Source organism: Gobio gobio (assembly GCF_949357685.1).
Source record: "Gobio gobio genome assembly, chromosome: 11".
Taxonomy (NCBI): domain Eukaryota; kingdom Metazoa; phylum Chordata; class Actinopteri; order Cypriniformes; family Gobionidae; genus Gobio; species Gobio gobio.
Window position 1 is genome coordinate 6,692,565 of NC_137104.1, and position 24,451 is coordinate 6,717,015.

The 24,451-nt window shown below is 40.1% G+C and overlaps 1 protein-coding gene across 1 annotated transcript in view; it reads right to left on the reverse strand.

Annotated features, from left to right (window-relative positions):
* Window positions 1–213: 213 nt before the first annotated feature.
* Window positions 214–24,451, reverse strand: part of ahdc1 (AT hook, DNA binding motif, containing 1) — a 45,077-nt gene continuing 20,839 nt past the window's right edge. The window contains exons 3-5 of the mRNA XM_079829441.1: window positions 6,232–6,266; window positions 1,675–6,129; window positions 214–1,567 (exon numbers count right to left, since the gene is read on the reverse strand). Of these exons, the coding sequence (XP_079685567.1) occupies window positions 1,703–5,926 (4,224 nt within the window). The 5' untranslated portion in view covers window positions 5,927–6,129; window positions 6,232–6,266 and the 3' untranslated portion in view covers window positions 214–1,567; window positions 1,675–1,702. The remainder of the gene's footprint in view (window positions 1,568–1,674; window positions 6,130–6,231; window positions 6,267–24,451) is intronic.

Consider the following 24,451-nt stretch of genomic DNA (forward strand, 5'->3'; position numbering starts at 1 on the left):
ACACACACACAAAGAACTGTTTCAATACCGTTTCAGAAAGAAATGTTTTGGGATATATCATTATAATGAACCATCCAGTTTGATCGTGCTCATGCTGCACACATATACATACATTATATCGAGAACACATCGAGCGTTTCATCATAAAAATGTAATTGGACAATCTGGCACGTTTGTCAAACGTCTTAGTAAAGGTGATAATAACTGCATGTTAATATCCATTGTGTTTTTATTTTCCTGCTTGGCCACCAATGGACCTCATTTCATTTTCATCGTATTTCCCCAACCACAGAGGAGAGGCAGGACAAAATTAAACAATGATCAGAACAGAATGTGTATTTAAATATTTTCACCTCAGATACAGTATATGGAACAGACAGATACAATATTTCATCACAAAAAATCACTGTACGACACAGCGGACCACAAGAAATACGAACAGAGGGGTGAAAGAAAAAGAGCAGGAGAATATGCATTGTCCACACCCTGAGCTTCAGGCCATCATATCCAGGGTTAAAAGTACCCTGGCCTCTACACATCTTGACAAGGATAGCATCTTTCAGGGGCAGTGCATGGGTGTCTGTCCTCCTGTTATGATAAAAACACACAAATGAGATTTGGATGTCGGGCACAAAGTGACCATGCTGCAGATCCAGAGCGGCGGTTGAAGGGATCAAAATTTGGACACATTCCTGTGAGACCAGACCAGGCCACTGATAAAAAAGATTACTTAAACTGTACTTGCACAAACCCAAGCTGAACAATTTAAAGCCACATAAAACTGGTATTTCCCTCACAGCAGTTCATGACATTGCTGCTTTAACATATCTCTTTCAGCAGGACTCTGAGATTCGGTTGTTTTCATAGCGGTGAGCTCCTCAAGTGATCGAACCATTTGAGTAGCTTATGTACAAATGCTGTTTTTGTTTTGTTTTCTTAAAAAATGTTGAACTTAAGAGGGAGAAGAAAGAGGGCAGAGTTTGTGCAGTCACCATTCATAGATGCTGAAGGAACTGGACCTTTAGGATTAAGTAATCTCCCCAGAGACAAAATCAGAGGAGAGTAAAACAGACAAAGAGGGAGCAAGTTCAGGATGTAGACAAAAACCTTTTGTGTGGTCTCGCACAATGGTTGAGTTTTGGGCATCAACTGAGTATGTGTGAATCACATTTGCACTCTTAAAGAAAAGGGACAAGGTTGTTCCCTGCATTTCATCAAATTGGTGTCTTCGTGATACTAGTAGTGTCCATTCTTTGCTTAACAAGTCCCTAGCCCAAGCTACGTAGCAATATTAGCTGGCAAGACTTTTTTGTGCGTGCATTTGCAGTTGCAAGTCGGCGTATGAAAAGTATATGCAAGAATGTGAATGTTTGTTTTGTGAGCACAGAGTATGTTTGTGTTCGTGCATGTGTTTCTGTGTCTGTCCATGTGTATGGATTTGGATCTTGATTGTCACTGCTGGAGAAGTCTTTATTTAGTCCATAGCTCTGAAACTCTTCAGTCTAACTCAGTAAGTGTCTTCCTTTAAAAAAGATTAAAAATATGAAAAGGGCACTGTCCATTTCATCTGTCAAGAAAAAAAGAGAACAATCAAACGAGGGTTAGTCTCAATACATAATGACATAAACTTAAAGTATTTACTTGAACAATTTCATACCGGCATTAATGTCGTACCTTTTCAGCAAAGCCATGATAAATCCAACTACAGGCTGGTGACGGTGAAGCCTTCATCGCTGGGCTGGTCAAGAAGCTGGCAGAGTACCCCTCCCCGGGCTGTTTGGGGTGCATAACGGTGTCCAACAGGTGCATAGTTGTCCAAGTTACCGTGGTAACCCATCTCATCATGCTGAGGGGAAGAGTCCAGAGTCCCACTCACACAAGTTGACATGGAAGGACCTCTTTGTAAAGGGGAAGGGTAAGATGAATGGGATGGAACTCTCATCCCGGATACCATCAACGACATGTCCCGTTTGTGAGACGGCAAAGAGACTGCTGGTGGTCGTTGTTCCTCATAATTTTGGGGGCTGCCAGCGACACTTCCTCCTTGCCCATACCAGCAGGGAGAGCCACTGTAACTTGGGGAATCATACTGGGAGAACTGTTCTTTTGGGACCCGATGCGGACTCATGGCGGAACCACACTGCGACAAGAGCCGAGGGGTTGGGGAGAGGGTTGGGCTAAAAGTCCTGGCAGCATGCCCATAAGTCTGTGAGGGAGGACCAGGTTTAGGATACTGCTTTAGGGCATCTGACTGATTTGACAAACTGGGGGACACAGAGGCCGAGTCCGGAGGAAAGACATGAGCAAATCTCTCATCGGAGGAGGGAGTAGAAGTGTGGACAGAATATGGAGAGGGGTATTCACAGGACTCTGGGGCATGGCTGAGAGGTGATAGGCTACTACTATCTCCACTGTAGTAGTCCAGTGCTTCTTGGTATAGACCCCCTGAACCCATTTGCCCTGACCCTGATGGGGTCGAAGCCTTTTGAGATTTGGTTTTTGGCGGTGGATGGCGATCTCTTTGGCAAGGAGAGTATCCTCCCCTGCCTCTGGCTCCCCTGGGCTGTCTACCCCCTGTAGCACTACGTTTTGGCCCTCCTTGCATAGGAGGGCTGGCAGGTGAACCTGGGGGAACAGAGCATGCTTCCTTCTCATTGTGTGTCTCAGACTTTTTCCTTCGCCCCCGACCTGGTTTTGCCCCCCCTTGGAATAGTACATTCTGACTCCAGTTGTAAGACGGGCCTGCCGAATTCTCATTCCAGTCAAGCATTAGCTTCTCCAGGCTTGAAAGGCTAGACTGACCCTCAGGCATAGGAACATCCCTTGGGCGAAATGCTCCCCCCACAACACTCATCCCTCCTCCACCAGTGTGAGAAGAATCTGAAGAGGATTCAGAGAGTGTGTCGGGGCAGGGACGCTGTTTGGCTTTTTGGGGTGTATAGTTTGAGATGTCCAGAATGTCTTTGGATTCTGACCCAGTTCCAGCTCCCCCATAATCAGAGTAACCATGAAACTGATGACTACCATATGCATCGCTACCCCAGTTATTTCCTCCTTGCCTGTATCCCCACTGAGCTGTAGAGGTGTATTGTCTGCAACCCTCAGGCGGAGAAGAGGATAAGGAATAGGGGCTAGACTTTGACATTGACATATAACTTCCACCTGGGGAGGTTGCGCCAGAGTCCCCTCGCTGTATGGTTGAATGGGGTGGGCCTGGATATCCACTATAATTGCGTTTGGCAGAACCCTGGTAGTTCGAATAACTCATCTGACACTGTGCAGAGGGAACAGAGGGAGTTTTAGTACCATATGTAAAGCTACAGTCACTTGGCCTTTGCTGTTGCTGCTGCTGTTGAGGGAGGGGGTAAATACTTCCTCCTTGAGGAACCCCAGCGCTATAACTAGGTGGATATTGAGGAAAACCTCCAGAGGGATGCGGAGAGCTGGGTGAACGGGAAAGCAAGAGTGCAGGGGATTTAGGGAAGGATGGAGTCGGAGAAGTCTGTGAAACACTGTATGAATATGAGGGTTTAGTTGAAGTGCTGGCTTGAGTTTGGGGTGAGGGTAATGGCGCCCCCTCCCCAAGACAGGCTGCTCCTTTAGGACTTCTTTTAGGAAAGGCAGGAGACCAACGATGGGCTGCACCAGGGCTGCCACCCTCATATCCTGGGGTGAGCTTACGGCCTTCCTGGCGTCCGGCGGGGCTGGACATGGAAATGTCTAGCAGGTCAGAGGAGTCATCAGAATCAAGTAGAGAGCGAAAATATCCTGCAAACATTCCCTGAGACTCTTCTCCACTGCACACCCCTCTCATACCGGGGCTGTGGTACATCCCCCCTTTGCAAGCATCATTGCTTTGAAAACTTCCACGAGGGGAACAAGGACTCTGATAACTACTTGCTTTCTCAGGAATATCTCTGTCACCTTTCCCTATCCAACTACTGTTCTCATTTTGCCAGTCTTGGGCACCTGTACAATTTTTTAAAGCCCCATTCTTTCGTGACCGGCGTTTTTTAACCTTCTCACCTTGTACAGAGTCACCCAAAGCTGCCCTATTTATTCCCCCAGCAGCACCCTTGCCTCTTTTTCGAGGAGTTCCTGGCTCAGATGCCGGGACCTTGCGCTTTTTGCCAATTGTTTCAAAGAAGTCACTGAATGACCTCTTAAAAGAATCAGAGGATCCAGCTGCTCCCCCTCCTCTACTCCCCATACAGCCGGCACGACCACCTCTTCTGCGAAATCCTGTGAGACGGTGCAAAAGAGTGGAAAGGGATGGATTTTCCGGTGGTATGTGGAAAGTTTCAGGCTCTGTTGGGGTCCAGCAGCGTGGAGGGGAGCAACGCCCTGTGCTGGGAGGTTGTCTGTTCAAGAAGGCCAGTTTTGAAAGAACATCTGCATATTCTAATTTAACATCATTGGTATCATTAACGTAGGAGGGCTGTGGAGACGGTAGCTTTACTGTTCGCCGTCTCCGAATTTTTTTGGGCTCTGCTGCATTGGCTGCTCCTACTCTGGTCTCATGCATGTCAGGTTGTCCTGGCAATGCCTGTTTAGGGGGGCGTCCCCTCCGTCGCTTCAATATTACAGGAAGCTCTCCCGGTGGAAACATTACCATCACACTCTTTCCATTGTTTTTCATGCGGAGAAGTGCAGTTGGCTCTCTGGAAACATTAGCTCCTGGCTTAGCTCCAGGCTCACCTCCTACACCCCCTTCAGGCCCCTCTCCTGTTTTGACCCCTTCTCCATGGGGTCCAGCACACACTGGCTCCAGGGAGGAAATCTTGTAGCTTTTCTGTCGTCGGCTCATGTGAACAGGTATTCTGGCTACTTTTACCACAATCCTTCTCACACCTAAATAACGTCCCTGTCGCTTCCCTCTAACTGCATGGGGAGTCACAATGGCCTCTCCTTCTGATGTTCTCCTGCTATGATTTGGTGTAACACTTGCTGATATGGCTGGCGATGGTAAAACCTCAAATGATGGGGCAGAAGCGCACACCTCTGGGGGATGCTCCTCCACCGGCCTTATTTCCTCCGTTCTCCAGACTCTGTTCTCCTCTTCTTCTTCATCCTGTTGGTCCAATTCCCTTTTGAACAAATTGTCCTCAGTAGCTCTACGTAATCGGGATGATTTTCGAAGGTGGCATGGGAAACGTGGTCGGCCAGAGCTCCGTAGGGTATACTTCCTTTCAGCCTCCACAGAGGTCATGACAGTGGATTGGCCTGTTATACAAACTTGGTCTGGGTCAGTGGTGCGATCCATTTCTGGCTTACATGTTGAATTGTGTCCTGTCTCCTCCTTAGGTAAAGAGGGAGGGTTGTACTGAGGAGGTGATAGAGTATTTGTGGGAGGGGTGGCATGTAACAAAGGGGCCGACGGAACATGTACATTATGTGTTTCAGTCTTGGAAGGTAAGGACAAGTCTTCCGGAATAAGGGAGGGGTCCTGCTCTGTAAGTGAGGAGCCAACGTCTGTGGGTGTGCACTTGTGTGTTAGCGTGTTTGTGTCCATCCACATATGTGTATCCACTGGAATGTGTGTATGCGGCTGCAGGTGTGTGCTTGACTGTGTGAGTGAGTGTGAGTGTTGGGGTGTGTGCATCTGTGGTTGTGTGTTTTGCTGAATGTGCATTTGTTCTTGTGTGTGTACTTGCTCCACATATTCCGTCTGCCGACGTCTCCTTGCCCTACGTCGAAGTTGCTCTTCATGGTTCCGCAGACCATTAGCTAAAGAGGGAGGTGAATAAAAGCTGTAATGTAGTGAGCTGGCTGGAGTGGAATCAGTGGGTCCTACAGATGTGCCCCCAGGCTCTTCATCCCCCTCCCAAAGAGAGGGGCCCTCATCATCACTGCAGTCTTTGTCAGCCAGTGCCTCACAAGTCAAGCGAACACCTCCAGAGCGCAGGCGACCTGACAGACGGCTCATTACCCCCAAAATTGCAGATCAGGATCTTTGTATTTACGTATATGTGTCAGTTGTGGTTCCGTGTTAGGTTTAACTGTAAGCTGGGTCCAGTTCAGCAGGTGGGGGTTGTCTGATCTCTTTCCTCTCGCTATGTTATACTTGGTGGACAGAATGAGGCTTCACACAGTCTTGGGGTTCCCAGTTTTCAGGAGTGCAGTTATTTCCTAGGGAAACAAAACGGCATGTTCACTTGCTGTTGAGGACTGAAAGCAATTACTGTACAGCATAGTTGAAAATGCTATTGAAATAACTGCAGCTGTTCTTACCATGTCTGATGCTGTGGCCATGCTTTGTGTTATCCCTGTGGGCGAAAGGACACTTGTCACTATGGCAATACAGTTAGAGAATAGTTGTAACCATGGCAATTGAATATGAGTGGAACGGTAACCATGGTTACATAGTTTTCCTTTCCAATGCAATAGATTGCAGGCCTTACTATGGCAATACGACATATGTCTCAGTGGATAGGCAACTGCTTTACATGCTTTACATTTGGCAATTTAATGCATATTACATTCACTTTTAGTAAAAAAAAACAGTCTAGCATGATCTCTCGCAATAATAAACAATCACTCAAATTTTTTTTAATGCAAAGTCTGATTTAGGAATTTAGTGAAATCATGTCGGATCATAAGCAGCCATTGCATTGAATAGCGAAAACATGGTTTGAATCTTAAGATAGTGGCTATTCAAAACATTTTTAAGAACAAATGTTTGGCTGCCAAAATGTATTGCTTTTCAATATTATTGTGTGACGTCATGAGGCCTTGTTAACATTATTTAAAAAAGATAGCGTCCACATATATTGATATAAAGTAACATTAAATGTGTCTGTCGTGAAAATTAGGTCTACATAGTAAACAAATATGGAATATAGTTACATTTAAAAGGCAATATCTAAATAAAAGACTATACACATAAAAGTACCAAACATACTAGTGAGCTACACACAAAATATGACCTCTGAGAAAAGGCTCGAATCAATAAACAATGCAAAGAAGTTGGGACATGGCAGCAGGGGGCAGCAAAGGGACGAGAGGAAGGAGATGGATGGATGAAAGAATATGTGAATGGACTGAAGTATATAAAAAAAAAGGATCAACACATTTTTCAAATTATATCCTGAAAAATGAGAGGGGGGAAATATAAATGCATGCAAGAATATTTCAAACAAAAAGGAAAGTTGTCATGATTCACTCCCATGTCATTCAAACCCATCTTCTGTGAAACACAAAATTAGATCTTTGGCATAATAAAAGTGGATGCTGTATATATGCATGAAAATTTCACACAAGTATACATATTCCAAGTCTTCGAATGCCATGGAGGCCTGGTTTCACAGACAGGGCTTAGATTAAACCAGGATTAGGCCTTAGTTCAATTAGGACGTTTAAGTAGCTTTTATAAACGTGACATTACTGGTGTGCATCTTGAGACAAAACAATGGCACTGACATAGTTTAAGATATATCTGTGCAAATTGCTTTCAGTTAAAACAGCTCAAACATGCATTTTAGTCTGGGACTATCTTAAGCCTTGTCTGTGAAACCAGTTGTAGTCAGACCACCTAATCTGAGACCAAGTTGAGACCAAGACCAATGTGTGTTGAGACAAAGACAAGACCAAGACCAAGTCAGGACGAGACCGAGTCAAGACCAAGACCAGAACAGCACTCCTTAAATTCATAGAGATCCACATTACCACCTGAGAAATGACTTATAACTTGTAATAAATGACTTATAATAAATATAATTAGAATAAGACACTATATAGAGTTATGTTTTTTTATTTTTAATTATTGAATGTTTGTTAAAGCAATATCATATTTGCAGTCATGCTCAAATCTGTGAAAACAGCTCTTGTGATATTGCTTAATTATCACATCTCATACAAGAACTTTTTGCAACAATTTCTTGAATTTTGTGAGCATTTGTATACATTTTTAGTGTCATTTTTGTACACAATCCCTAATTAATTTCTGAATCGGCACAATAAATAAATCTAATTAGAATAAGTTATTGATTGCATCTGAAGCAGTAAGTTTTACATCCAATCACATGAATGATGTTAATAAATAAATCAAGCAATGCACTGGAAATTTAGTGATATCCCAGCAGCTGTGGTCTTGAAACAAAATCCCGAGTCCTATTGGTCTGAGACAAAGACAAGGCAGAGTACAAATGTGGTCGAGACCGAGACCAGACCAGAATCTTCTTGAGTACTACAACACTAGAAACCAGGGGCAAAGTATCTTTGTTGGCGATACATTATTAAAAAAATTCCTTTAAGAATGGCTCTTCATGTGCAATAACCACTGTAGTGATGCAAGTAAGTCCAGGGGCTGGACTCTCACACACACACACAATCCAGTTCTATCCATCTCTCAGTCTATTCCACATGGTTTTTATTACTAACTGGCAACGATAAGGAAAGTGCCGAAAGAGAGCGAGCGAGCGAACCAGAAACATGTGCTACAGTACATGGTGCCGAACAAGCTGCCACACTTGCATTCTTGAAGACACTGATACAGAGACAACACGCACCCTTGCACGTAATATCTCATATTTTTGCTCACAATCCTTCATCCTGCTGAAACTACTTTTGATGCATATCATTATTTCTTCCACCAAGAAAACAAAACATTAGATTTTTCTGTGACACAAACAAAATCGCTGCGATCCAGTGTTCGGAGCCATGGATAAGCTTCCCACACTAAGTATTGCCAGTTTGGCCTGATCGTCTTGTGCTTTAATTCTCCCAGATTTCAACAGTGCCTGCTCACGGTTTTCATCTTTCCTCACAGGTTTTCAGAGATGAAAACATTTCTGGTTGCTTCAGAACAATTATTTTGTGTGTGTGCTTAAAGGCCCATGACCTTCACTCAGTACCAAGTTTCTGACACTTCTATCATAAGTGCTCGCCAGTCTTTGCTTGACATCTTGAAACCATGCACATGTTCACGGTATCCAATGCCAAGGGCAACAAAACAATTCAAAACATCAATGAACTCTCTTGTGTTTGACTCTTCTCCTCTTTGAAAGATTCTTTTTGTTGTCAGTAAACATAGCGATGACGTTCGGTGCCAAAATGGTCTGATTTGGCCATCAGAAGCAGTTCTGTTAAGGCACGTTCTGGTGTGTTTTGGCTGTGATACTGCACTTATGTCTCTCTCAGTCTACCTGGGTCTTCAAACATATTACCCTATCATTTGACTGGCTATAGATGGTGCAAAAAAAGTGTTTGAAGGACTCAATCTGTGTGCCAGTTGAAGTATTCTGTTGTGAAATCACATCCTGTGATGTTGATTACAGATCCATAGGTCTTAATCTTCTTCACACCATTACGAACAGTGAAAACAAGAACATCAAGGTCTCTGAAGATCGTCAGACTTGGCATGTATTGGCTATCTTTCCATTTGACATGCTCGTTGTACACTAACACAGGAACTCATAGCTGGACTCGTACTGGTTGAATTAGCATTTTATTTTGCATTGTGCTCCAGCAATGAGTTAACTTAAACAAAAAATTCCTGAATTAACTGATTTGATCAAATGACTTCAACGAACAAACTAATTACTATGAACATTAAAGGTCCCCTATTATGCAAAATTCACTTTTACATGGTGTTTGAACATAAAAGTGTGTCGGCAGTGTGTGTACACAACCACCCTTTGATAAAAATCCACCCACTCCTTCTCCATAAAACCTCAACAGTCTCATAGAACAAGCCGGTTTTCATTTTCTGAGCAATGTGATGTCACATTGGTTAGGCCCCGCCCCGTCATATTCGCCACATGAGCACCTGTACAAAAAGGAACGAAGTGAACATAACGCATAACATAACATGTGTGTGTGTTGTTCCATTATAGTAGTATAGTAGTAGTATATACAGTATGTAGCAGTATTTGCGTGTGTGTTGCTCATCCATCGCTGCAAAACGGCTGAGAAAACTCTACAACAACTAAATAAATTTATCAAGAAAACATTTGGGAACTTCCTGGTTCATTCTCAAAGCCGCCGGAGTTTCTCCTTCATCAGTGTCCGACTCCGGTTCATACATTTCGGGCTGAACAACACTATTTTCGTTGATAGTAGTGCAGTCAAATCGATTAATCGTGATACTCACATTCAAAATAAAAGTTTGTGTTTACATAATATATGTGTGTGTACTGTGTATCATTATTATGTATTTATAAATACACACACACACACACACATACATGTATATATTTAAGAAAAAATTGTTATATTTATATATAAAATATTTTTATTTATATATAATATATGACATATATATAGTATATACATGCATATATATATATATATATATATATATATATATATATATATATATATATATATATATATATATATATATATATATGTGCTGTGAATCGATAAAAAAACGGATTAATCATGATTAATCGCAATTAATTGAGGTTTTTAATATTTTGATATTGTAATAATTTCAGTTACTCTCCAAATTAATGTAGAAACAATTTAAAGACAGTATATTTTAAATACTTGTTGTAATGGCATGTTTTTATGAATGAAGGCCAGTATCACTGATACTAATGTCTCTATGAAACATTAATGACGTTACATTACAGTATAACTGAAAGCTCCCAATTTCAACATTTATTAGGCTGTAAAAAATAAATATTTTTAATTTAATTGAACTTAAAACAATCTTTACATAAACCAATTATGTTATATTTACCCATGGCCTTCCCTGTTGGACATAGTCAGAAACTGAATAAAGATATCAACACCTTTCTTAACTGCATAAATAATAAATTAACTTAATGAATTAAATGTAATTAAGATCGGCCGCTGCCGAACACGCGGATCTGACGCGCTGTCACGTGCATCTCATTTTCTCACAAGTTTATTTATGATGTTATTTAACTCATTTAAAACTCCTAAATGAGAATACTCGACACTGACATACAGCGCGTTATCTTGTGTCTTGTCGCGCTTAGATTGTTTAAAAGCATTACATGAATAAGAGCGTGATCATATAATGTAACGCTGGGCAAAAATGGATAAAAAAACAGGTGCTGCGTTAATTGCGTTAAATATTTTTAATGCGTTAAACTGAAAAAATGTATCACCCGCGTTAACGCCTTAATTTGCCCAACACTAATATATATACACATGCAAATATTTTTTAAATATATACATGTATGTGTGTATTCAAATATACATAATAATTATACACAGTACACACACATATATTAAGTAAACACAAACATTTATTTTGGATTAATCGTGATTAATCAATTTGACAGCACTAGTTGATTGTCATATTGCGTCCCCTGATTTCTTATTGTAGTTACCCAGCAGAGCTGTAAAGGCTCCGCCCTCTTCTAGAAAGGGGGCGAGGAGCAGCAGCTCATTTGCATTTAAAGGGACAAACAAAAAAGCAGTGCGTTTCTTCTCCCATGCAAAAATTGGTATAATACATTATCTGTAGGGTATTTTGAGCTGAAACTTAGACACATTCTGGGGACACCGGAGACTTATATTATGTCTTGTAAAAGGGGCATTATAGGTCCCCTTTAATATATGCTACAATTTAATTAATTCATACGCTTTTTGTGTTTTGATTTGTTCCCTTGGCAAGATTTCAACAATATGCTGGAAGATTATTTGGGTGTGACGAGCAGGGGGAGCGTGAGCCGTGAGAGGGCGAGGCGAGGCCGGTGAGTGATTGGATGATCTCGGATCTCTTACGGAGGAGTGATGGGAGCATAAAAGGAGGAGCGACGACAGTGAAGGACGAGAGATGACCAGGCCTTGAGTTTACATTGTGTTTTGTTTACGTTTTGTTATGTGTGGGAAGAAGGAGGCGGGAAGCGGCGAACTTTTAAAAGACTTTAATCAAATAAACTGAAAGTTAAACGCGGCAGCCCCTCATGGACGACTGCCGCATTTAACTTTCAGTTTATTTGATTAAAGTCTTTTAAAAGTTCGCCGGTTCCCGCCTCCTTCTTCCCATATCAACAAACCCCGTTACATTGGGTATATTATTCGGAAAAACCAATGCCATTTCATGAACTAAAATTGGACAATCTAAAAGTTCACCTAAAAATGTAATTCCAAACCTAGGGTGCTTTCACACCTGCCTCATTTAGTTCGGTTGAATCGTACTAGTTAGTTTTCCCCTTTGGTGCGGTTCGTTTGGTCATGTGTGAAAGAAGCAATCGCACTCGGGTGCGCACAAAAGCGGACCAAACAAACGTACCGAGACCTTCTTGAAGAGGTGGTCTCGGGATGCTTTCAAACTCTGGAGCGGTTTGTTTGTGGTGAGAAGGTGATCCGACCTCGAACAGACCCAACTGCAAAAAGTACTGATCATTTTTGGACTACCAGCTGCCGTAGTCAGTAAGTGTCTGTTGACAGTTTGCACTTTAGCATGGCAGCTCGCGGACAAACTTGGAGAAGTGAGGAGGTGCGGAGCCTCATAGAAATTTGGTCTGATGACCATATTAGGTCCCAACTTTCGAAAACTCACAAGAACAGCGCGATCTTTGCGTGAAGTGACGAGCGATGCGCGTTTGCAGTGCATTAGAGCGTTGTTTTCAAGCCACATCCGCACTTCATTATATAAATGTATTGTTTGCATATTGTGGTGTACACAAACAATGTAATAGATTATGGCCAGGGAAAAAAACAGCCTGCGCAGTCGCAGTTTAGGAAATACGCCATGGCCAATGAGTGATGTGGATGTGGTCATGTGACTGCATTTTGGTTCGTTTCAACTGGTTCGGACCAAAGCAATCAGTGTGGTGTGAAAAGAAACCAAAAAAGCTGAAAAATGCTACAGTGTATAATTGTTTGCCCTTGGTTCGGACCAAATGAGCCGAACTAGAGATGTGAAAGCACCCCTTTCTTTCACTGACTTTCAATGTTCAAACACACATTTTTCACAATAATTTTTGCTGACGAAAGAAGGTCGTGCAGATCTGGAATGACATGAAAGTGAGAAAACGATGGCAAAATTTGGATTTTTGAAAAATGAAAATTCTGACACACTCACCCGTTCCAATCCCGTACGACTTTCATTCATCCTCAAAACACAAATGAAGAGAGATTTCTGTCCCTCCATTGAAAGTCTATTCACCCGGTTCAAAACGTTCATAAAGAGATTGTAAAATAAATCCATATGAATTGAGCGGTTGAATTTTCGTAAAAAGCCTAATTAAATCTGTTCATCACATAAAGCGATCGTTTCTCTTCAGAAGACTTGGTTTAAACGCTTGATTCATTTGGATTTCTGTTACAATCTCTTTATGAACGTTTTAAAGTCTTTCAATATCTTCATTTGTGTTTTGAAGATGAATGAAAGTCTCATGGGGTTGGAATGACACGAATGTTCACTTATTTGGTGAACTATCCCTTTCAGTTGTAGTTCCAACTACAAGAGTCAAGTCTAATCCAAACAGCGAAGACAATCAGACAATCACATTAATGATGTTGTCCGAGGGTCAACAGGTTTCGCACACAAGCAAATATAGCTTTCAGATCTCCTACTTCACCCTTAAATTGCATCTCTCTAATTCTCTCACACTTTAAATTTGCTTTCAGTCTCCTCCTCGCTCTCTTCTTCTCTTTCTTTAATTAATACCACTCATTAATTAAGCATCAGTCTCACAGAAGACAGGAACAAGCACAACTGCAGAACAGCACTTTAATTACAGTCACGCACACACACACTGAATCGCTCGCACAGAGTCCCTCAGATATTCACACACATTCCTTCTCCTAAGCGTTAGAGAGAGAGAGAGAGAGAGAGATTGAATGTCTGGAGCTTCTCCTACTCTTCTCTCACAGTTCTGGCACCATCACATATTTGCCTGCCAGGACGGACTAGTGAGCTGGATTAAGTCAGCGATGAGTGTGTGCGGAGAGAGAGAGGAGACATGAGTGAGGTTAGCAGTGCTCTGCTTTGTGTACTAATTAAATGTGGCTTTCACTCTTTCCAACCTAGTGGCGTGTGGTAGATAACTGAAATGAGGAATTGTGATGTTTGCGCAGGTTAACGGCAAATGGAACATAAAGCAATATCGTTTTTTGTAATATTTAGCTTCTTGGGGTTTATTTAAATACACTATAAAAATGTATTTTTCAAAGTTCCTTCTACGGAGTGTTTATTTACACTAAGTGCAAGTAGCCCGCCTTATTGGCAGAGGCTATTTACACTAACTCCGCCCACTGACGTCTGATTGGGCCAGAAAAAAATGACAGAAGACGCTGGATTGTTAACAGTAGCAATACCATCAGAAAAAAAGGTACAAAAGCTGTCACTGGGGCAGTCAAAATGTACACTTTTGTACCTTAAAGAGCACCTATCATGGAATTTTGAAATGTACCTTTCATGTAGTGTGTAACATAGATCTAAGTGAACAAAAACATCCTGCATAGTTTGAAATATGACAGTGCACCGTATATATAGTTATTTTCTTTCAAAAGTAAGAGTCGACTCTGAGTCATTTTTAAGAATCGTTAGAAGACCGAAGCTTTTTCTCTGACTAGATGACGTCAACTTGTCAAGTTATTTGAATACGATACGCCCACTTATTGCGCTCCAAGACGCCAGTGAAAACTAGAAAACATCATGGCGACGAGACGCTGTGTTCTGAAGTGCGACTCAAAAGCAAACTTTTTTCATCTGCCCAAGGATGAGCATTTGAAGACTAAGTGGCTTGAAGACAAACCATACATCGTCGCGATTGAGTGTTTATTAGTCGTCAAATGTATGATTCGCAATCTCAGGAAGCTTTTATTATGGACTTCTATTATGGCACATGGTGTCTTCTTCGTCTGTCTGTATATGGACTACATGTGCACAGAGCGCCCTCCGGCTGCCAGGATGAATTGAAAACAACACATAAGAGTCTCCATCGCTCAGGATTAGGCTATACCTGCGCATTTTGAGGAAGTATTGAATAAAAAAATACTCCTCTGTTTAGAAATTTGACACAGACATATGAGAATCTATCAATATGTCTCCTCATCTGCACACTTTTGAACTAAAAGCCCTGAGGGATGTTGATTTGTCGCGAGTCTTCGTGAGGAGAATAGAGGAGTTTTTTTATGAATGAGATCAGCTGAGGCTCATATTACAATCAAACGGTACAGACGCGGTTTTCATATTCATAACTCCTGACACATATTAACAAATTACTGTCACTATAAGACTTTGATGGGCTTTCCGTTTCTGAAAATATCTGCACAGACTATACCAATCACAACTGACTGGGTCATCGGACCAATCACCGCAGATTAGCGTCACGTAAAGGCGGGGTTTTGAAAAGTGAATCACTAAAGGAATCATTTGAGAATCGCTGTCAAAACAGGTAAAAATAAATGCATATTATAAGAAAACTAAAGTCTTTTTTGTCATTGCATGCATGCAAAACTGTTGTTGTGGACTTCTAAAACAATATTTGGAACATTTTAAATGCCATGATAGGTGCTCTTTAAAGGCACATATTAGTGTTCATATTAGTACCTAAAAGGACCAAAAGTGTACCACCCCAGCAGTGTTGGCTGTAACTAACTACGTAATTAGTTACTGTAAGTTAATTACTTTTCCCTTGAAAAAGTAAAGTATGGATTACTCTTATTTTTTCTGTAATTGAATTACAGTTACTTTTGATGTAACTGAACTAAATACTGTGTATGTAGAACAATTATATATAGTACAATAGTGGAATTAACATCAAAATTTGAAGTCTAACCTGTTTTTATGTATCCTTCTCACATTTGTAATACTTTGGTCAGTTAATAAGAATAATTGATGTAGTTTTATATTATTTATTTGTATGAATTAAAAGAGCCGTTTCATGTCTATCCTTGAATCGCTGAACTCGAGGTTGATATAGGATTTGGAAAGTAATAATTAGTACTAAGTAATTAAATATTTTTCGGAGAGGGTAATTTGTACAGTAATCTAATTACACTATTGAAGATGAAATTTGTAACTAGTAATTAATTATTTTTTTAGAGTAACTTACTTACCCAACACTGCGCCCCAGTGATGCCTTTTGTACCTTTTTTTCTGAAAGTGAATAGTGTTGGGGAAAGACGCGTGGAAGTTTAGATAAACCTGAGATTTAAATCCACCTTTTGCCGAACTCGCTCTACTCCCTTTTCCCATCACATTTCAAATCAGAAAGGCATTTATTTTCACCAAAAGAAGGAAAAGTGAATTTTAAAGTGTTTAATAATAAAGTGTTTAGGGTTAGGGGTAGGTGTAGGGAGGGCTTTATTGTCCCAATAAGGCGGCATACATTCAATAATTGTAATAAATATAATAATTTACATTGTTATTATTGCATAACGTTTAATGTACAACAATACTGAGGTGAAAATAGTATCTGCCACTATTTATAAGCATAAATAACTACTAATTACACTTATTGCAAAGAATATACTGCTATTTTAAGTGTAAATATCATCTATCACTAAAAATCATGGGTCTAGTAATTTTCACAGAATAAATTGTGTATATTTTCTTAATAAAATTGTGGTTCAGTGTTGTATAGAAGATAATGATAACATTTCACTAATAAAACAAGAGATACATTTTCCAATTTTTTTTAAAGGAAATTTAAATAATTTTGAGGCTTGAATTGAGGAACTGATTAAGCTGATAAAATTAAGGGGGAAAGGCTACCTATTAATTTTAAGAGAATCAGCTCAATTGTGCAGTTTTATTCAGAGACATTATTGTTAGTTCCCATCATGCTTTGCATATGGCTGTAAATGGAGAGTTAATATTGAAATGAAGTGTTATTTCATGTGTTTTTGAGTGGAGGGAAACATCTGTTAATGTTTAATGTCCAGTTATGTTTGACACTTGAAAGAGTTTCTGTTATGTTGAAGTTTTGACCGTTACCATTGTGCAGAAGAGTAGATCTTATGGTTAGGTTGTGGATAACTGCATATACACTAATATTATAAAGCATTTTGCTTTGTTCAATGAGCAATAACTTTGCTAATGCCAGAACTGTAACACGTTTGTTTATACTTGTGTCTGGCTAGCAGCAGGTTATAACGTAAGTCAAATGTAAACCGGTCATTTCTATTCACTCTAATTTATACCTTTCTTTTAAGTCAACTTAAAATAAATAAGCTATAAATAAAAAAATATTAAATGAATTGTCATAGACTAAATACTTAAGGAGATTCATGTAGATTGCATTAAAGAAACCAAGCCTTAGAAACTACTCAAAAATATGTAATATTGTTACCATATTTTTTTAAAGTAAATAGCACATAATTTTTTTTACAGTGCATTCAATAATTTTAATAAATATAATAATTTACACTCTGTTATTATTGCATACCGTTTAAAGTATAACAACACTGAGGTGCAAATATATCTGACACTATTTATAAGCATAAATACTATAGCATAACTTAATTACAAAGAAAATACTGCTATTTTTAGTGTAAATAGAATCTATCGCTATTTGTCCTTAATGTAAATATCATCTATCACTAAGAAAATAAGCTATTTTCATTTAGAAAATATAATCTGTAATCTAGTAGCCACTGCCTTTTTAAATCAGTTTTTCTGCTTGTTTAAATGAATGTGTAACTCGCTGTTTCTTTGTAATTGTTTGTGAAATTTACTAGCATTTTACTAGATATTTTTACACCATTTTTTTCCAGTGTAATATTTATTAAAACTCTCTTTTTAAGACTGCTCAATAATAATAACAACATATCAGTACCATATTGGATATCGGCAGACATTACATATTTTGTCTGTATCGCTATCAGTCAATATTGAATATCTAATTATGCATACTAATTTCCATTATTTTTATATGACCTGTGCCATCATCTAACACTCACTTAAAGTCAACATTTTAAAACAATAACAATTGAATAACACTGTTCAAATCTCAAAATGAATAACCATTTTTCATACTGTTTCATGGCTAAATTCAGTTTTACGATGACTGATGATAATGATTGATTACTTATCATTTAAAGGGGTGGTAAACCACGATTTCACTATTCTAACTTAAGCTAGCATGTAATGTTGCTGCTTGAGCATAAACAACATCCGCAAAGTTACAACGTTCAAAGTTTAAAGCAAAGGGAGATATTTGCTTTTAAAGAAATCAGTTTCTAAGAACTACAGCAAACGGCCAGTAGGCACACACATTCCTCCAGGGTTGGTGACATCACCAGGCTCAATATTTACATAAACCCCTCCTCCGAGAATATTAAATAAGGGGGGGTGAGGCCATTTTGTATCGCGGCGCTGTTGTGGTATAGTTAGGCTGGAGTGGTGTTGCCGCGATGCCGAGGAAACGCTGTTATATTCATCCGGATTGCAGGTCTGGGGTACTTGCTCTGTTCAGCCTTCATAGGGACAGGGGTGCGTTGCAGAGCGTTTAACATACAGCATGTTATATGCACGTGTGTATGAGACAGAAGGGAACAGGCACGTGCGGGGCTCCCGCAGCACATCTCACGGAGGGAAACTTTCACAATGTTCGCGAGTTCAACACCGGATTTGCACAACGTCAGCTGCATAAGACAAACACTGCCAGTGTGTGAATGCACGACGCGCGCGGGGCTCCCTCCCGCAGCACATTTCACGGAGGAAAACTTTCACAATGTTCGCGAGTTCAGTGCAGGATATGCACAACGGCTTGACCTGAAAGCTGGATTTACAAACAGAAGCTGTTTACGGGCCACAACCTGTAAGTCTGATTTATTTTTCATCGATGTGTTTTCCTGTAATAGGTTGTAGCAAGGAAGTAATCAGATGACAACGCTGTTCTGCAAACCAGTCTGTTAAATGCTCATTCATACTTAACGTTATCCGACGAACACCTATCGTTACAAACACTAACGTTAAAATCTCAACAGCGAACCTGACATTAGTGTAAATGATTCTTTGATTAGAGCTTTTATGTATTATTTATCTACAGGCATGCTAAACATGGTTCTGTGTGTGATTTGGCTACTATAGTAAAGCCAGTGTTTAGTGTTTTGGGTTAATAGTTCTTGCGACAGATATTTGGCTATAATCGTTCTAAAAATACAAAAGTAACAGTGCCATTCAGTAGCGATCATTATAGATCCGCAGTCTTTACTCTTGAGGACTTAACAGGTTCTGCTTGATCATCTTCACTCAAATGTTCTGGGTCTGATTCGGGCTCAGATTGGTGTGGTTTTATTGACGCCATCGTTTCTAATACTGACCAAAGCACAGTCTACCGGTAAGGTAAGGGGCGTGACGTTTCCGACAAACATACACTGCGGTTAGCGAATCACAACACACTGGGCCAGCTAACCAATCTGAGCCCATTGCGTATTTTTGAGGGACTGGCTTCATACAACCCGGAAAGCATCAGGCCGTTTTACAAGGAGGGACAGAGCAGTGTAGAATAAATGTCAAATATATGAAAATTTTTTTTTTAAAAAACGAAGCATTAACACATGTTACAGTGCACCCCACAAACACAATCAAGCCTTCAAAACAATGTGTTTTACCACCCCTTTAATTGATCATTAAACACATTATCTGCTATAATTTCAGGAAACACTTTAGTTTAGGGTCCAATTCTCACTATTAAGTTGCTTATTAGCATGCATATTACTAGGATATTGGCTGTTTATTAGTATTTATAAAGCAGATATTAATGCTTTATTCTGTATGATCATATTCTACATCCCTTAATCCTAATACCAACTCCATTACTAACTTCCTAATTATTCCTAATAAGGAGTTTATTGAGGCAAAAAGTCATAGTTTAGCCTGGATGCCAGCCGAACTTAGCCCCGCCCACAACATTTTTACTCGGGCAGTTCGGTCTGGACTTGCTCAATAGAGAAGTAATTATGCCCGAACAGAAGCTGTTCGGACCAATGAAATTGTCAGGGCGGGCTTTAGACGATGATGGACAGATGATCAACAGTAACGTAATCATCCACTTCATCAAAAGCCGCTTGGGTTGAATTTGTTCTAATCCTAAACGGAGAACTTGTTCGTTTATGCATTCACCTTTACTATTTCTCTCAGAAATGATGATCGTGTTGGTAAGTACTCTGTGTATCCTTAAATTCTTTTTTTACAACACCGGCAAAGTTAGTTTACACTCATCTTTTTCTTCTAACGTTAGTCCAGCGTGCGTGCAGACAGGGTTGCCAAGTGTTTACAACAAAACCCGCCCAATTGCTAACGTTCCTCAAAACTAGCCAAAAACAAGCCCAATAGCTTTCCAAGGGGGTTCTCCGGGAAAAAAGGCATTTGGCGGGTAAAATATGTGTTATTTTGGAAGGACTGCCTGCTAAAATTCGCATTCCTGGGTCTGTATATCACATAATTGCGGTCGCTTCAACCCGTGGACTTGGCAACACAGTGCAGTTGAGTTCTGTTGACATTTGACAACTAACGTTATGCGTCGCTCGGTCGCTCCGTTGCTCTGATTGGTTGTAGGTCTATCCAATTGAGGTCTTTCCTAGTTCGGTTGAAACACGCCCCATAATCACAGCCCAACGAAGCAGAATCAGACTCATATTCTGACTAGAATTGAGTATGACGACGTCAGGCTAGTCATAGTTAATAGTGAGAATTAGACCCTAATCTAAAGTGTGACCGAATTTTAATATTGATGCATCCCTAGATTTTATTGCATCTGTTGCTACTGTTGATAGGCTATACATATTATTATACACAATATACATAATCGCAATCTTTTCACTCTAATAATCAGCAAATCCTCAGTTAACAATGAGACAAAAGCAACTGTGAATCATTATCCGCGGATGTTGCTTTTGGACCGTATAACTTCAGAAAGATGAGTGGTTTACACACAATTTGATCTCAGATTTGTTTTTGCTTTCTGTACTAGCTGTTATTTATATTCTCTTCATATTCCAATTTTGTTTGGTGTGCCTCCCTTGCCTCCTCTGAGAAAATCCATCCCTTCCACCCTCTCTGGCGTCTGAATGAGAACGTATTCAACTTCTCTTACTGCAGCCGCCTCTCTTTCCCTCCCTCCACTACTGCGCTTTCCATTCTCCACACACGTTCCGTCTCTTTCTCCATCGCTCCAATCCTTTTAACTGCTGCAATGCTCCCCATGGGATCCAAACAGCTGGTAACGTTTAGCCAATCACAAAGCTGCCTTTAGACTCACTGTCCAATGACAGACATGATATAGTCCACATTGATGCCCACCTGTCCAAAAACCAGCCATGCTGTAAACAAATCCTACAGCACAAAATAAGATTATCTGTTGACTCATCCTGCAACAAGATTTGAATGCTGAAATTGTTATTTATTTTAGATCTCATGAAATTGTCATGAAACCAATCGCAGAAAAGCCAAATACATCAGACATAATTACAACCAACAATGAAAAATCATAAAATAAGCATAAATACATCCTCATAGTGCAAGTGATCTTTTTCTCATTCGAACTGTATGAAATGGATTTGGCATATAGGTACAACAAAAGCTGAAGATGCCGGGATTGGAAGTACTTCACACTCTTAGAAGGAAAGGTTCCGTCGGACGCTTCATATATAGAACCTTAGGGGTCATTTTAGTTGTCAATTGACCGTTCGCAAAGACCCGCCCCCTTTAGTTGCTGTTGCTATGTCCGACAAGCCATGGCTCTCACACCACACACACATGTTCTCACGTAGAGAAAATACATCGCGGAGCAAAGAGGACACTGACAACACGCCGACAGACAGGAGAGAGCAAGTTACTTTTGATATGAATACTTTTGATACCATTTTGTGGCTCTTTAATGTGTCGTGATTGCTGGAGCGCCTCAGTTAAAGCTGCTCGTGAACCGATCATCTCTTCCTTCTAGTTCATTGATAAGCATGAAATAAACATGAATGAAATAAAAGAAATGTTGTTTTAACCGAGGAAAGACGTCAGTACACACCGTTTTTCCAAGTTCAAGTCCACTGACGGTAATCTACTAACTCTCCTGACTGCTTTGTCGGACAAAACGGCAGATTCGGCGATGTGATTGGTCAGATCGCCTGTCAATCAAACTCGCGGCGAAGGGTGAATTTATTTTTTCTGTGATTAATTGCGATTAAAAACATTGGAGTTTTTAATATTTTTATATTGTAATAATTTCACAGTTACTCTCCAAATTAATGTAGAAACAACTTAAAGACGGTGTATTTTAAATATGTTTTTATGAATGAAGGCCAGTATCACTATTTGCTGTAATGGCATTTTTTTTAATGAATGAAGGCCAGTATCACAGATACTACACTCTAAACAATGCTGGGTTAAAAACAACCCGAGATGGGTTGGAAATGGACTAACCCAGCTATTGGGTTGTTTTAAGCAAACATTTAACCCAACCACTGGGTTAAAGCAACCCAATTGCTGGGTTAGTCTATTTTCAACCCAACTTGGGTTGTTTTTAACCCAGCATTTTTTAGAGTGTAATACTGATGTCTAATGTTTTACACATTAATGATAGACATTCAACATTACAGCAAGGCCGTAACCATGTCTTGAACATTGGGGGGGAGGGGGGGTATTTTTATAAAGCATAAAGAAACAGAACAGTGAACGAAATACTAGGTTTAATTTGGTAAATAATCATTTTGGGACTATTTGTAAATAATCTTTGCATCAAATATATCGTTAGTCTCGAGATTCCTCCCGTTAGTGAATAAATACATAGATCCGCTTTTGATGCTCGAATTGTTTAGTGGTCTGGAGGTAGAATTTTTGTAAACCTTGTCGAAGGTTACAGGTTCTAATCCGCCCTCATATAGTTTTTTTTTTTCTTCATTAAAATCAAAGATGTTCAGTGATTGTATATTAAGAGCAGGGACACATTTGTGAGCATTTTGTTTGGTGATTTCACCGGAAAGAATAGAGTCCCCGCAATGGCATTAAGCGATAAATTGACAAAAGAGAACGTAAATCCCGCCTACTTTGATCTGATTGGCCATCTCAATCATTTTGACGAGTGCCATTAGACCTGAGGCAGACCAGACTAAAAATTTTACTTTTAAATTTTTAACTTTTTCCTCTCAATGTCTGTGGTGGTTACGGCCCTGCATTACAGTATCATTGAAAGCTATCAATTTCAACATTTATTAGGCTAACATGGCGCGATCTGACGCTATTTAACTCATTTAAAGGTGCACCATGTAACATTTTTCAGTAAAATATCCAAAAACCACTAGGCCAGTGTGATATATTTTGTTCAGTTGTGTACTTACAATATCCCAAATGTTTCCAACTATTGGTAAATCGTGAGAAATTGCTGTTTACCCAATGAACCGGGACGTGTGAGGGAGTCGCCTAGAAAATCGCCTGTCTACAGAAACGCTTTACTCTCACTGCAGTGTGAACAAGTGTCATAGCAGCCACCGAGTAACGCCAAAACATAATTTTCCTACACACTCAGATGTGTCTAATATGATAATCTGAGCTGCGTTACCTCATGACCGGAAAAAAGGAAATGGCACCGGCGACTGTGTCATAATAAAAGTCCCGCTGCTCGCGAGGCGTGTGTTGCATTCATCTTATTAACAATCGCTCCAGCGGTTCCTCAGCTCCACAACACTCGCTCCTGCTTCTGCTTCACTACAGTAACGTTAATAATCACATCCATCAACATGATTTCTGCCCGAGTCCTATCCTGACTCTTTCCCACCGGCTGTGAGGTGAAGACCACATGTCCCAAGATTCTGCGCTCAAACGTGTCGTCATCAAACTACGCCTTTGTTTCATAGTTATAGTGCACCTTTAAGACTGCTCTTATGAGAATAATCTGCATACTTTTGGCATAATTCTGTTCTGTGTGTTTGTTCAAGCGCGAGAGAGAACTTGACCATCTGCACATCTTTCTGAGGGTTGTGTGTGTGTCATAGTCAGGACATTCACAGAAAGCACCTTCTCTTTTGTCTTGTCATGCTTAAATGGTTTAAAAGCATTTGCATGAATAAGAGCGTGATCATATGATGCAACGCTTACCAAAGGATGATAGAAAAACGGATGTTGCCATAATTGCGTTAAATATTTTTAACAAGTTAAACTGAAAAAATTAACTGCATGCGTTAACACAGTAATTTTGACAGCACAAATAAAATTGTATGAATTAAACAGCTTGTAAACATACTTTACCACAAGACAAATTGAAATAATAACCCATTAAACACGAAAGTATCATGCAATCATTTTAGACGGCTCTAGAACCTTTTTGGCTTCTTTGAAATTGAGTCAAGAAACCCTCGAGGTCTATATCGAACTCCATTGAACCTTTTTGACTAAGAGACGGACTCATGCCCAAACACACCCATGGACACATGCATGCATTGTCTGGTCTCTCGCACATCCAACTTTTTTTCTTCTTTTTTTGTTGTTGAGTGAGATGTGCAAGTATGTTTGCACAAGTGTTTGTGCTGGGGTGTGTGCCTGTTTACACAAGTCTGTGTGCGTGTGTGTGTTTACAGAAGT